Genomic DNA, 15,418 nt, shown 5'->3' with positions numbered 1-15,418 from the left:
TTCAGTGAGAGTTGGGCAATTTTAGACTCTTTTTCTTTAGGACTTACAGTTCTTTTTGTTTGTCTGTTTGATGTATTATTGCTCTGTGTTTGTTCATTTTTCAAAATAATCCAGCCCAGCTTGTACTAGTTAGATTAAACAAAATTTAGCACACACAAGATTATTTTCCACAGTTTTAAATGTGTGATACATGTATACAGGGAGACATACAATCATTCTAGCAGTTAAAAGGCAGTACTGTGCTATCCTTTGTTGAAGTAGTAGTCTTGAGGACGATAAAGAGGTATTAAACTTTATATATGCACTGATTGCAGGAAAAGACTAAGAATTATAGTGGAAGAGAACATTTGTAACATGTTCACTTATGAACATTTCTGCCAATTAAAAAGAAATACGCAGAAGATGGCACAGCCGTGGTGACTTTCATATGCCTTTACTTTGGGCAGTATAAACCACTTTCACATTTATGCTCCAGGTTCCTCCCCACTCTCAAGCACGTCTCCTAATTCTGCTCTAGTTCCACAGTTAAACTGTGCCAATCAGCCCCTCCCAGGTCATTGAGAAAAGCAGTAATGACTCCAGGGCTATTTTTCACTTTCAGTTGCTGTTATGGAGCGTTTGAAAACTTGATGAATATCGGAGTGCATTTTAGCATAATACTAGGGAGCTGAATAAAACATAGAGATACAGAAGACCGATTGATGTGAATGACATATCTCTGCTATCCATTAGAAAGACTGCATGCACAATAGATTTTTTGGTAGGAAAAGGAACAGGATGACTTTAGTGGAGCCATTTGCCAGCTGCTCAGTGAATAGGTCAGAGACACTGGAAAGATATCTTCCCCGCTAAAAGTGTTAGTTGCTTTGCTCATTCATCATTCACACTACTTGGGTTCTGGCTCAGCAAACAGGAAACAACTCAGTCTTGATTTTCTCCTACTTTGGCTTTCTAGTGAAATCATAATTTTTTTTGGTGACATCATAGTATCTTGCAGTTTCCCAGTCTGCATTATTACTTCAGTGCTGGATTAAGAAAGGTATTGTGATTACCATTTTGGTGGAATATACAGTAGGGTACACATTCAGTTCTTCAATACCTTCTTATATCACAAATATATCTTTTTTTGAATGTACATGTATCAGAAACATATATTATCAAATGCCACGTACAGAATCCTACTGAGCATACAAGTATAGAGAAATAACTATGTAAGCCAATTTTCCTGGCTGCTTGGAGAGATGGAAAGGAACAGCTAAACGCTCTGCCTGTTCCCTCACAGGAAGAAGTCAAAACAGCTCCTATCAGATATGTGCCTTCCAAAAAAAGCCACGTGCAGCTCTAGAAGCACAAGTTGAGTATCACTGATTTAGTCAGTTCTTCCATCTGCAGGGAGCCTAAAATGCTTTACAAACTTTACAAGAAGCATTTCATCCACCACTGAAGTGCAGCCGCCTATGGAGTGAAACTTGGCAGCTGTTTAAGAGAACACATAAATCCTACACAATAGTTTAGGAAAAGAATTTTTAAAGAATAGTGCAGATGGGAGTGTAGGGAGGTAGAATATAGTTACATAAACTGTATGTATATATAGCAGAAGATGCAGGTTGTCCAAAACAAGCAAACCCCAAACCTTATCTCACCACATTTCAGGCATCTTGATACAAGTCTCAGAGAAAATTATTTTGTAAATGTTTAAAGAGTGCTATTTTTATTTTTTTCTTTCTTTTTTCCAGTGGATCTATTTTAATCAGTCTATCCATCTGCACATTAATTGATGAGAATGAAGTCATATCAGCGCTCACAGAAAGCCACTAGCACCCCTACCCATGAAGTAAAATCATTTGTCTGTACACAGAAATATTACCACTTCAAATATAAAACATTCACAGCATTTCCAAAGCTGAAAGCCAGGGCTGTAACACTCACCCACAGATGTGAATTTCAACAGCACACAATTCTGATTTTTACCTCTTCAGGACCAGTTTTGTTATTCTTCCATAAAGAAAATTTCTAACAGTTCCAAAGCTATACTTTCCCATCCTTAAGCTAAAGTAGCTTAATTTTGGAGAAGAATTGTACAGAGAATTAAAAGGAAACCAATGCTTTGGAAGTTCTTCTTCTTAGTTTCTTTGTTTTTAAGGGCTTCTGTCGGAAGCCTTTTAGGAATTGTGTATGTTAGAAAGCACTAGCATTGTATTTATGCTAGTAAATTAAGCAGCCTCAGATTGCCCTCTGACACTGAGATCAACTGGCATGGAACAGAATGCATATGTACTATTAAATTATTTTAGCATCCAAATGATTGCATTCACACTGTCTATTTGGAATGACCCCTGGCCCATGCTGACTCCCATATTGTACGTAGGAGTTGCTACGAGAGTGCTAGTTGTCCTGAGTCAAAACAGGGAAGATTGCAGAAATTTAATACAATAATTGATTGAATTCCAAGGCCTGGGAATGTTTCCTGGCACTGCTCATTGTCTAGTGTACGTGGAGTCTAGAAGCCGTATAAGCAATTAGTATCAGCAGCTTAAAAATAAAACACTTTTGCAGCATTGTGAGAGAAAGATTGTCAAAGGGAAGCTGCAAAGTAAAGCATGTAATACCTTGGCAAAATCATTTTTCCCATTGTAAAGGTTACTAAATATAGGTCTTTGAACAGAGCTAAAGACAAAACAGTACAACATTCAAAACTCGACACTTTTAAAAATTACAGTTCTGTTGGAATAAGGGAAGGAGTCTGTGTGTTTTTTTGGGGGGAAAAAAATTTCAAACTCTGTATCTTAAACAGTGATCACTATCAGACCACATCAGATGGTCTAACAAAATGCAGCTCTTTCCTCCCTATCATGTTCTTGCCTCTCCTGTCCCTTCTGGAGAGAAAATACAACACAAGTTTTTTGCTTTCCTCAGCTCAACTGGATGGGAGCCATTGCTCCAGCAATTTTCACAAAGTTGCTCTGTAAATGAGGAAGCACTTGGATGTTGGGCTGAGTTCCGACCATTAAAAAATTGGGAATCATGTAAAGCACAAGCAGGAAAGCTTGATGTCATTTGGGATTTTGCAGAACCCCAAAGTTGCATCTAAATATATGGTTATGGATCAAGTGTATCTGTAATTGTAATGCATATAGCAAAAATACCTAAGCACTGCACAAAAGGAAATCAATTATTATTAGTTTAGATTTCCTTTTCTGAGAATTTTCATTAGTTTTCCATAGCAGTAAGGAGAAGGAATAAAATGGGTATGTTGACTCCAAATAGCCTTGTGTTAAGCCTTGCTGGACTTTACCCAAATAGAAAGCATTGACAAATGATGGGCTTTCAAGTCACCCATTCACCTTGGTGTATTATGAACTAAGACTATTAAAAAAATTAGCATCTAGCAAGAAAAAGTTGCTTAAAACATCAGTGAAGATGCATGGAGTTAAGTAAAATTTACTTCAGTAAAATTTTCTAAAAAATAAGTAAAACCAAATAAAACCTTAACAGCTAACAAATGCTACACAAGGAAAGAGTCCCCGTAGCAAGAAAAAAAAGTTTAAGCATGTTGTCTGCAGCATATTTTAATATACTTCAATATACTGCTCAATTCTTGTCTTTAAAATATTTAAGCTATCTGCCTTTACAAAGCATGAGTATTTAATAGCGAAATAGTTGGAAGAATATTTTGATTGCCATGGATTTTTGAGGATTGCATTTAGTTTTTCTTGTGTGCGTGTGTTTTTTTTTATTAAGTATCTTATTAAAATAATGGATGGTAATTATATATCTTCTCCTCAAATTGATCCTAAATACCCAATAGCTAACTTTCCCCTGTACACTAATGATGATGTATGGCACTTTTGTTTATGATAATTCATTTACATCATCAAAGCAAATGACACATGAGATAAATCTCAAACTTTTAACCTAACAATGTAAACAGGTAAATTAGCTTTCTTAAAAATGCAACCCTTCAAAAAGTCCACAGTTTGGTATTTGCCAGTGACTTTCTATAAACTCTTGAATTGTGGTGCTAATAAAATAGTAGTGTGTCTACTTGGTACATCAGCCAAAGCAATCACATAGTTTGCCAAAAGGACAGGTGCTAACAAGTGTTTTGTTTTTCTTTAACAGAGCAGTTACTGCTCAGCGAATATCTGACCTTTGCTTTAAAGTTTTTGTTTACAATATAATGTCGATGATGTTGGCTGAGCAGATTCGTCCGGACTGCGGAAATAAAGTGGCGAGGTTGCAATGCAAAAAACAGCAGTGCAAAAAATAAGGTGCCTGCTTCTTCAACGTTTATTGGTGTTAAACATTAAGCCGCGGTGCTTTCCACGCCTCTGAGCACATTCACATGCTCAGACTCCCAGGTAGCAAGGCATGAGTGCATAGCCATCCTTCCAAAAAGGAGGCTCTGGCATGACCTGCACGCAGCTGAGCACCGGGGAAGCTGTGAGCAGCCTGTCATTCTGATTACATGGCCTGTTGAGAACAGGGGATTTAAAACAAACTGAGCCAACATAAGCTGTTAGTTTAAGGAGAAAAGGTTAGTTATTGCCAGAATTTACAATACAAAAGGACAGTCGTTTCCAGTATCCCAAATATAATGATGCTTTGCAGAAAAAGTGCAACTGGCCCACATCAGAGCTTTGCAGTACCGTCACTAGGAAAAGCACTTTTACAGAGGGACTGGATAGACTGTACACAGTATAATTACAATGGATGACAAAAGTAATAAATCCCTCTTTCTAAAGAAAAGCCACTGTAAGAAAGCTGGCTGAAAGGCTGCTATCTACTCTCCTCCCGTCCGACTTGCAGAACCTGAATTCAAACGTAATACCAGTTACAATACTGCAGCCTTATCTTAACAGTTAGAGGCTCTTCTCAAAAATTCCTATGAGAGAAAGAATATTCTGTACATTGCCTCTGACCTACAAATGCAGGGTGGGATCCCCATTATTACAATGCCAAAAACACTTTAGGACGGTCTTTTTAAATTTCTCCTCCTTCTTTTCCACCTGAAATATGTGTTTCAACAGAGAAAATTTTTTGGGAGGAGACTCACAACATGTAATGGTTGGAAAGAGTATGAAAAGAGCTTTGACTAGTCCTATATGAAAAATAATAATGCCAACAAGGAACATCTAACTGCTCTTATATGCCTCTGTTTCAAAATGAGTCCTTGAAAGTAACATTCTTCTAAGGTTAAAATTATCTGGGGGTGGGGGAGGTAAATAAAAATAAAGGGGGAAAGGCATACAAAGGCCAAATTCTTTTTCTTTTTTAATTCCTCCTTTTTTCCCCCCAAAACTTGAATGTTGAAGCACTTCAGCACTCCCTGAAAAATGCTGAAAACATATCCAAAAACATAGGTCCTGTTTAAAATAGACATCTCTCCTAAACCCTCCTATTCCTACACACCTTGAAAAAAATTGTGTCTGAGAGACGAATTTTGGAAAACTCTGAATACCTTTGGTTACAACTGTTCTGTTTTTTTCTCTTCTGTTGTATTAAGTAAGCCTGCTGGCAACTCACACGTCCGGTTGCACGGGGCAGCAGGGAATTCCTCAGCTATATATCTTCCCAGAGGCTTCAGCCCAGTGGGAGCGGTATGAGCAAGCAGGCTGTACCATGGGATATGCCACAGAAAGTTTTATACGCTACTGAGCCTGTATGAGCATGCCTGCATCCACAAGTCAGTCACTGCGCTGCAAATTAAGGCTGAAGACTTGTGCAGGTAAGACAGCGCTGTTGCAGCAAATTGCTCTGGGGGCTTTAGCTGTTAGCGGGGACGCCCTCCTTGCATGCTGTGGGGATGCAAAAAACAGGCCATGGCTGCAGGCAAGGCTGGGAAGCAGCACTCCTCATGCAGCCCGTCCCGGCTGCAAGCTGGTGGACAACAGCTGGAAGAGGACAAGGAGCAGCTTCCTACGGCTGCCACCGCCCTGGGCCCCGGGCTGGGTCTGCCATAATGACTGGCCCCAGCTTTACCCGCTGCCCTCACGTCCCTCTGCCTTCCCAGGCAGCAGGAGGCACTGCCCCGCCAGGCAGCTGTCCTCCTTGGCCTGGGGCCAAAACTCATCCTTTTTTCCATTTAGTCAGCCAATAAGTGAACGTTGCAAACACAATTTACTGGACTAACTCTAGCATATATATTTTCAAAGTTCATATTTATAGTTTGCAAACTCTGTCTTTCAGATAGCAAGTCCTAGTAGCACCAGAAGCTGCTGAATATTCCAATCAAACACAAAATTAGAACAGGATTCTGTGCCACAAATACAAAGTAAAGCCATCTGCCAAATTTCTAAAATACCTCACCTAAAGATCTGGTAATTTTTCTTGTAACATGAGCACAATATACTGCTTGCCCCTAAAGAAGCATCCTCTGATGTGTTTAGTGGATTTTCTAGTAACTCCTAATCATCTTCTTGCTTACGGGTTGTTTTAAAGGTGGCAACTGGTCCAAAGTTTCCAGAGGAGGGACAACATTTTTCTATTAATTACTAGTTCATTTTAGGTCGCTGGAGAAGTTCCAAAGACATCTTCCTTTTCTGTCTTATAAACCCCAAGAGTTAAGTAAGTATTCTCAAATAAGCACAATTTACAGTATGTCAGCTTAAAATAAAATCATAACACATTTCTAAATTGATAGAAATTGCATAGCACCAAATGAGAAATAGGGATTTTTATCCTCTCATTTATACATGCTTGTCTCTCTGTCTATAAACATATGTTTGCACATACTGTGTATTGATAGATTAACATATAAAATTACAACACTGCATTTGCAACACTGTACTTAAAGTTGTGTCTGCATTTTTACTTCAGGGGTTTATATCTCAGCTATAAAAATTTCTCTCCAGCCTAAAACTTGGCAGAGAGCGTCAAGCTACAGATTATTATTTCCTTTTTGCAAAATTAAGGAAAAAATGTCAAGACGATAATCTCACTCTCTTAACAGTGTCAAAAAGACTTGTGGGATGATCCAGAATTCATGTCAGCTGGTAACGCAACCAGAGACAAGAGAGGAAATTTTCACTAACTATGGGCTTGGCCCTTTGTGCTGTGGAAGGGAAATGCCCCTTAGCCCCCTTAGCCACTAATGTGCACTGTGTTCTTGGCCTGTTTTTAGCACTTTATAAGGAAAGGTCATTTCCTTAAATCATTATCAGTCCTGTATGAATGTTCATGATTCACAGCAATTCTATTCTGAATTTTGGTGAAAAATGGTAGAACCGATTCAGAAACTGGTAAGATCAGCCTGGGGTCTCACTGTAGGAGCTGGCTGAAGACACAGAGGCAGAGAAAGTTGTACATTGATAGATCTTAGGGGACCGCAACCTCCCTCCAACCAGCTGCTGGAGTTAATTTTGGAGGGACTTTATAAAAACTCTCAGGAGAAGAGATATGGGACAACCTACAAAACAATGATTCTCCAGCATTTGCCACGAACAGGCTCATTTCACCCTTTCCATCCTCTGTACATGTTATTTATAGCCCCTGCCACTGTGGCAAGGGGATGGTATTCACCCTTTAATGTATCTACACAAACGGCCACAGTCAACGCAACCAATGATTTGCTAACTTCCATGTAAGAATTTCTGGTACCAGACCGTAATTAGTTCAAAGGAAGCAGTATTGGCTGTTGGAAGAGAAGCTGATCATCATAAAGAGTAGAACTGAAATTTACTCTGGAAAGTGCAGAAGAAATTGTTAAGGATTAAGTAGGAATTGCGTCTCACAGGAACACTATGTGCCAAAATATGTCACCCTTTTACAGAACTTCTGTGAGCAGCCTGTCTGGGTTGTAGCACCTGCACTTCAATCCAGACCTTGGAACAGATTAAATAATAAGTCCATCCTATGGGATAAAATCTAACTTGGGTAATGAATGTCTAGGGTAGGGAAGACTTCTTTCCATAAGAAGCCAGTGAGAATCCTGCCAACATGCAAAAGGATGTGAGATAGCTATGTGACAGGCCTCATCAGCCTTCACTGGGTGGAAAAGAGCCAGGCCGATCTTTCACCATGTTAGGGCCCTGATTCACAAAAAGGAGTAATAAGAGATTACCTCTTCCATCTCTCTGTAGAATGGCAGAAAGGCTGGCAGGTTCTCAACTCTTGCACATCCTGATTTAACATCAACGGAAACTGGTGAAAGCTTGCTTTCCTATGCCAGGCGATGAATGGCTGAGGAGCACTGCCTCTTGTAATTTCCAGCATAGCACCAGGACGGATAGCTACAGGCAGAAATTTCTAAAGCTGCCCCCACATGAATTGCTTGAGCTGGAGATGCTGAGAATTCCTCAAGGCAGGTCCCCCTGCAGTCCACGTTGCCTGGAGGAAGGCCAGAATACGTTTTGCTCCTATTCCAAAGTGGAGATCAGTGCAAGCCATGATGCATGCCTCCTGGCTGCCAAGGAATAGCCTGCCTTGCATAAATAAATGCTCAGTTTTTGTTTTGCTTGTTCCCAGCAACTGGCAGAATTAGTATTAGGTTGTAACATAGGCAGACTCAGTAAAATACTACTCATAACCAAATAGGAATAGGGCATGTTTTTCCAGATGAGTCCAAGTATTGATAGAACAGAATTGCTTATTTGAGTAAATAACATGTTTCATCGCCTTCCATAAAACATTTCATTCATCTTCATTTAACATCAAACCCTCAAATAAATCTATGTATCTCATGTATTTTAATTAAGCAGAGGACAGGTGAAGAGTTTTTCTTTCGACGTCTCCAGTTGCACTCTGATGCTCTAGTCAATAAAAGTGAAACTATGAAAACCCGCCTTCATTATTAACACTAATTTTTGCTTCATTTTGATTTTTGCTCTCAGAGAATGAGTAGTAATGCTATGCATAAGGGATGGCATGCTGTAGGAAGGGAACAAACTCATTCATCCCAATGGATGGGACAGCCTTGCTCAATAGCACTTTGGTTTTTCTGTACCTGCCCAAGGTTTTCAACTTTCCCAATAAAAAGTAGAGGCAACTTCTCAGGATGTGGGTTATCTAGCAGAGGTGTCCTTTCTCCTCCCCTCATTTTCTCTTTGGCCTCACAAATCTATTTATGCAAATAGTACCAGGTACTTCCTCAGAAGAGAAAGAGCACAAGTGCATGGTTTCAGAACAGAAGCAGTACCTTATGCGCAGGCTTTCCTGCACTGACCATCAGTACTCAGCAGAAGCACTGCAGTGTCAGTGAAATAGTGATTTTTTGTCTCCAAGTACTTTACAAATGTACGTTTCAGTAGTGAAATCTGATCTATGTGAGAAAGAGAAGAGGCCTGTGCAGAATGTTATTAACTTCAGTGCAGTTTTGTGTACTGGCACCAAATGTGCACCTAACTAACTGCATCAGTTTGCAGGACCAGGGCCTTTAACAAACTGTGCAAAAGGATAAAAACAGCACCACTGAAATGCAGTCTTTTCTGATGTGAAATATAGCATAGTCTGAGAGTGGTCATCATGATTACATGGCAGTTTTGGAATGAAGAATGCTTTTCCAGTTGAAACTAAAAGGCAATTTTAAGCTCTTGGAAGTGGAATTTTGTCTTAGTCTCACTTAACTTTATATATATGTGTGTGTTTGTGTGTATGTATGTATATGTATACATGTATATGTATGTATATGCATATATACACACACATATCCCTGGCACTTTTTCCTAAGTGATCATAAAACCTTTACACGTGATTGTAAGATAGCACCTCTAACAGAAGATTGGCCCTGTAACACAACTGTGGTACACAATTCACTAAAATGATGCCCAATAAAGCTTGATCATCAAGATTGTTTCCTATATATACACTTGAGTTTTCCCTGGAGCTCTGATCCAAGAACTGACCCAGTCTGATTCTACTTAGCTTTGAGATCAGAACACATAGAGTAGGAAGTGTGCAGTTAGGCTCTTGGGATACCAAAGAGTTTTCTTTGCTGTTAGTCCCGGAAAATACACATACACCTTCCTATCCCCTCAAGAATAAACACGTTTTCCTTGCAGGACTACACAATAATACATGTAATATTTTATGTTTCTTAAGCCCCATTGATTAGAATAATTATTTCATGTCATGGTACCCTAAGATAGACAGCTGATTATGATATACCTTAGGATAGTAACTATTTAAGAGTAGGTAAAAAAAGTTTGCAGAGAAATAAAATAAATCAACATGTAGTATTTTTTCCTATGAAGTTGCTTAAACTTTTTTTCTGGAAAAAAAGAAAAAAAAAAAAAGAACTACTTCCCTCCTCTCAGTAAATAAACACATTAGTACACAGGAGATGCAAAGCTCTCCAGCACCTGTAAGTTACAAAATAGACATGAATATCCTGCCTTTGACTCTGCTCTGGATTTTTCTGTTTTTTTTCTGGGTTCTTACATTCTCTGTCGTAGCTCAGAACATTCAGATAAAAAATTTCAACAAATATTTCTCCCCAAAGTTGCCACTTAGTAACACTACCTACCTGTATAGCCCTGTGCTGGAAAAGTGTCAGTTGTTCTAGAATGATGCTGGTTGACTCCATAAATCATCATCAGAAATACCTCTATTATATCTTTTCACCAGGGTAGGCTCATCTGCAAGTGATTGACAACAACTCAGCATTCATTTGGCTTTTTTGATTTATTTAAATACATTCATTATTGCTCACATTCCACAATGATGTGTATTAAAAATAGATGATACATAGCTAATCCTAGCAGTTCCATAAAATGGTAAATTATTATGTGCTAACTTCGCTGCAATGAATAGTCACATAATACATGCATTGTGCCTTTCTGAATAACTACTGAAAGATAGTTCAAAGTCCACCTCATAAAAACGGTGTGTGTTTGAGTGTGTTAAAGGCAAGGCTAAAGGTGGGTAAGAGCACTATTTGTAATGAAACTGGGCTATCAAATCATCTCACTGCTACTCTGTTAGACCAATCTGCCAATCAATCAATCGTTTAATAATCACTCTCAGAACCCCTCACTAAACCCAAGTTATTTAACACTTTTTGCCTGTTTAGTGCACCATTATGACCTTATAGTTAGCTTCAGCTATGCAAAATATGTACATTATATTTTGCATACAAATAGAAAAGGCAGGATGTTAATAATGCTATTTATAAAATAAAACAGCCCTAATATTAAGTGAATGGCTTTGGGCCATGGTTCAGCCAGGTAATGAAACATGTGCCTAAATTTGAGCACATGAATTACCCCATTGATTCAAAAGCAGTCTGCATGTGCCTAAAGTTCATTATGCACTTGAGTTGCCTGATGAATCAAGGCCTCCATCAATTATAAGAATATACAGAAAGGTGTTTATGAGATGGATTTTAGGACTGTACGTGAACAAAGACTTTGTGGGTGAAAATTAAAACAAGTAAGTCAGGACAAAAAGGTGCTAAGAGCAGTGTTGCAGACTCTCTCTGGAAGGTGCTGTGGCATGAACCCTTTGGAGGGGTTGCTGTGCTGCTCTGTGACGTGGGTCACAGCGTACTGATCCCTTGGAGATGAGCCAGGGAGGTGTGAGGCTGCTGTGATTCACCCTGCCCTTCATTTACCTCTTAGAAAGTGCTAAGCTATACTGAAGTGCTGAGGGTCTTAAATGGCACCTCCTTTTCAGTAGCTTATTTCTAACAGTTTGCCTCACCGTGGCCCCACAAACTGTTGTTGCAGCAGACCTCAGGGGGACAGTGTGAGGGCACTAATGAGCAGTTTGGTGTAAACTTAATGCAGCTTCTTGTCGAACTAGAAGCTGAAGGAAACAGGCATCTGCCAGCTATCTGCTCCATACAAAATAGTACCTTAAAAGAGATAAGCATGGCTTCACACAAAATAATACTTTAAAATATGTTTAAAAACTACAGTGGGGAATCATGGCAGGTGTAATATAGAGCCTCCTCATGCAAACCTGTTTAGCAAAATAACATTTAATAATTTTTGCTCTGACTGAGGAAATGGGAGTAGTTTGTTTAATTTACATGTAGGTAATGCTATAAATGCCCAGAACACAGAACAGTTTGGACTTTAACAGCCAGGATGTGTTGCCATTGAGAAGATGGCAAAAGTCCCACAGACGTCACCAGAGGAAAAATGGAGATTTTAAGAGTACGCGATTTAACTCAGGCAGGAGCAAACGCAAAGTAGTGGAGTATGCAGACATCGCTGGTGAATAAGCAAACAAAAGAAGGTTTCATGAGCAAAATGTGTTTTAATTTGATATTTGTAGGAAAAAGGAGATAAGGGATCTAACTGGTTTACAAGTGTTACAGCAGTGAATGAAGGAGAATGGCAGACAAAAAATTGAGAGGTATCTGAAGTCTGGACAAAGTAGTGCTGGAGGAAGAGCGGGGCTTGCAAAAGAGAGGGGACTGGGAAGAGCGGAGAAAGTAAGAGTAAAAAGCTAGCTCTTGACTGTGCAGGGCCTGGGATATGGGGCTGAGCAATCAACTTCTGACCCACAGAATGCCATTGAAAGAATTTAAAGGTAGTGGGCTGTTTAAGTCTAGAAACAAGGAACGTCTCTGACCAATATTTCTATTGCTCTGTTAACTGATCTCACAGTCCTCTGTTTCCCAGAATGCAAGAGCACTAAACAGTTAATGCTTTCAACAAAACATCTCTCCAAACTATCTGTCATCAGCAGGCACTGAAATATGCCTCTGACCTGTGGAACATACAGCCCATTTAGCGCTCTGCACTACCGTCCACATAAGAAAAAGTTTAGCTATTTCTAATTTAAGTAACGTAGTGTTCCCCATTCTTCACTGCCTGACCTCAAATGCCACATCAACGAATTTTCCCGTTTTTACATTTGTCACCACTAGCACTGACCCGATTTCTTTGAAAAAATGTGACTGTAGAAGTAGAGAAATCTGACAAGGACTAGGGAGATCACTGAAAAGTGAGTAACTTCAGTTGATTTTGGGGTCATCAGCATCCTTTTTATTTATTCTAAAGGATTCAAAGCAAACACCACCAGCTTCCTGTTAACACAGGAAGTCTTCTGTTAAAGCAAGGGGAGTGCTATTCTGCTGAATTGCATAAACCAACACAACAGTTGTGTTTACAAAGAACTTTAGATGCTTTACAATAAATCTGGATGTGCTTAAAAATCCCATAAGAGTTAAAAAAAAAATCAGAAAGTGTTTTCTCAAGTAACTATTTAAAGCATATTAGAGTTTATTTAATTGCATTGGGATTTTTCAAAGCATATCAGAGCAAAACAGTAGAGTATAGGCCCCAATATGCTAATTAATAGCTAGCTAGACCCCTGAAAGAAACCTGAAACACTTCATTAATCAGACAGTAATTGAATTGGCACAGTACTTCTCTGCAAACTATATGTAGATTGAAGAACCAGTCCTACCAATGGCAAGGGTAACTTTCTCCTCACAATGTTTTTGGACATTGCATTAACATTTTCAGTGGGGAGCTGCCTCTATAAGTCATAATTTTCTGCATAGAAAAGCTCACATTACAGAACTCAGTGAAATATTGCTCATGCTGAGATAGTCTTTTAGGTAAGTAGTTTTCAATGACCACAAGTTCAGCTCAGTGGAAAAGAACAAATCAGAAGAGATATACTTTGTTTTGTCATTTAAAGACATCTGCCAATTAATGTTATTATAAAATTATAGTGTTGAAGAGATGTTTCATTTACAACATTTATACTTTACTGTATGAAAGCAAACTACCTGGGGATTTAACTGGCAAATACTGACTACTTTGCTTACAGAAAATGAAACAAGAAATTTTCCGGCAGAACTGCTGAAGTAAAATTCTGGATATTACATAGAATCACAGAATAGTTGAGGTTAGAAGAGACCTCTGGAGATCATCTAGTCCAACCTCCCTGCTCACGCAGGTTCGCCTAGAGCATGTTGCCCAGGATTGTGTCCAGATGGCTTTTGAATATCTCCAGCAAAGGAGACTTCACTACCTCTCTGGGCAACCTGGTCCAATGCTCTGTCACCCTCACAGGAAAGAAGTTTTCCCTCATATTCAGACAGAACTTCCTGTGTTTTCCATTTGTGCCCGTTGCCTCTCATCCTATCGCTGGGCACCACTGAGGAAAGTCTGGCCCCATCCTCTCGACACCCCCCCTTCAGATATTTGTACATATTGATGAGCTCTCCCCTGAGCTTTCTCTTCTCCAGGCTGAACAGGCCCAGCTCTCTCAGCCTCTCCTCATAGGAGTGATGCTCCAGTCTCTTAATCATCTTGGTAGCCCTCCACTGGACTCTCCCCAGTAGTGCCATGTCTCTCTTCTCCTGGGGAGCCCAGAACTGGACACAGGACTCCAGGTGAGGCCTCCCCAGGGCTGAGGAGAGGGGCAGGATCACCTCCCTCCACCTGCTGGCAACACTCTGCCTCATGCAACCCAGGAGACCACAAGGGCACATTGCTTCTTGGCCGCAAGGGCACATTGCTGCCTCATGGTCAACTTGCTGTCCACCAGCACTCCCAGGTCCTTCTCTGCAGAGCTGCTTGCCAGCGGGTCAACCCCCAGCCTGTACTGCTGCAAGGGCTTATTCCTCCCCAGGGGCAGGACCCTGCCCTTGCCTTTCTTGAACTTCGTGAGGTTCCTCTCCGCCCAGCTCTCCAGCCTGTCCAGGTCCCTCCGAATGGCAGCACAGCCTTGTGGTGTGTCAGCCACTCCTCCCGGTTTTGTATCATCAGCAAACTTGCTGAGAGTGCACTCTGTCCCTTCATCCAGATCCTCGAGGAATACGTTGAACAAGGCTGGACCCAGGACTGACCCCTGGGGGACACCGCTAGCCACAGGCCTCCAACTAGACTTTGCGCTGCTGATGATAAGCCTCGGAGCTCTGCCATTCAGCCAGTTCTCAATCCACCTCACCATCCACCCATCCAACTCACACTTCCTGAGCTTGCTTATGAGGATGTGATGGCAGACAGTGTCCAAAGCCTTGCTGAAGTCAAGGGAGGCAACATCCACTGCTCTCCCCTCATCTACCCGGTCAGTCATTCCATTACAGAAGGCTAGCAGATTCATTGCGCATAGTAAGATCTGATAGAAAAGTTAACTGGAGAAAACTGAAAAAGACAAAAAATTCATACTTCAAATTTCTAGCATTTTTGCTAAGAAATAATTATTTAGCATACCTCCAACTTTAGAAAAGAAGTTGCATATTTGTGGTATGACCTTGGAGAAATCTCTTTGGTTCAAGGGGTTTTTCAGGGTATTCGTCAAATGTTCAAAGCTAGGTGCAACAGGGATCTTCAAAAGCACTTTGGTGTTCAGTTCTAATTTAAATCAGTGAAAGTCAAGCACTCCAGCATTTCTCAAAATTCAGGGATATGTATCTCTGGATTCCTAAACAGTTTTGCAAATCTGACCTTCTGCTATCCCTATCCTGCCTTCCCTGCCATAGAATTTGGTGGGACTAGCCACAGGCTTCCAGTCA

The 15,418-nt window shown here is 40.2% G+C and overlaps 1 protein-coding gene across 1 annotated transcript in view; it reads right to left on the bottom strand.

The window, feature by feature from the left end:
• The window catches only part of LOC104143367 (uncharacterized), a 417,508-nt gene that overhangs the window by 298,906 nt on the left and 103,184 nt on the right, over positions 1-15,418 (bottom strand). Inside the window, exon 5 of the mRNA XM_068925206.1 lies at positions 10,463-10,574. Within this exon, the coding sequence (XP_068781307.1) occupies positions 10,463-10,532 (70 nt within the window). The 5' untranslated portion in view covers positions 10,533-10,574. The remainder of the gene's footprint in view (positions 1-10,462; positions 10,575-15,418) is intronic.

This window comes from Struthio camelus, chromosome 1 (assembly GCF_040807025.1).
Source record: "Struthio camelus isolate bStrCam1 chromosome 1, bStrCam1.hap1, whole genome shotgun sequence".
Lineage (NCBI taxonomy): Eukaryota > Metazoa > Chordata > Aves > Struthioniformes > Struthionidae > Struthio > Struthio camelus.
The sequence above is the reverse complement of the archived record's forward strand: the minus strand, read 5'-3'. Positions and strand labels throughout refer to the sequence as shown.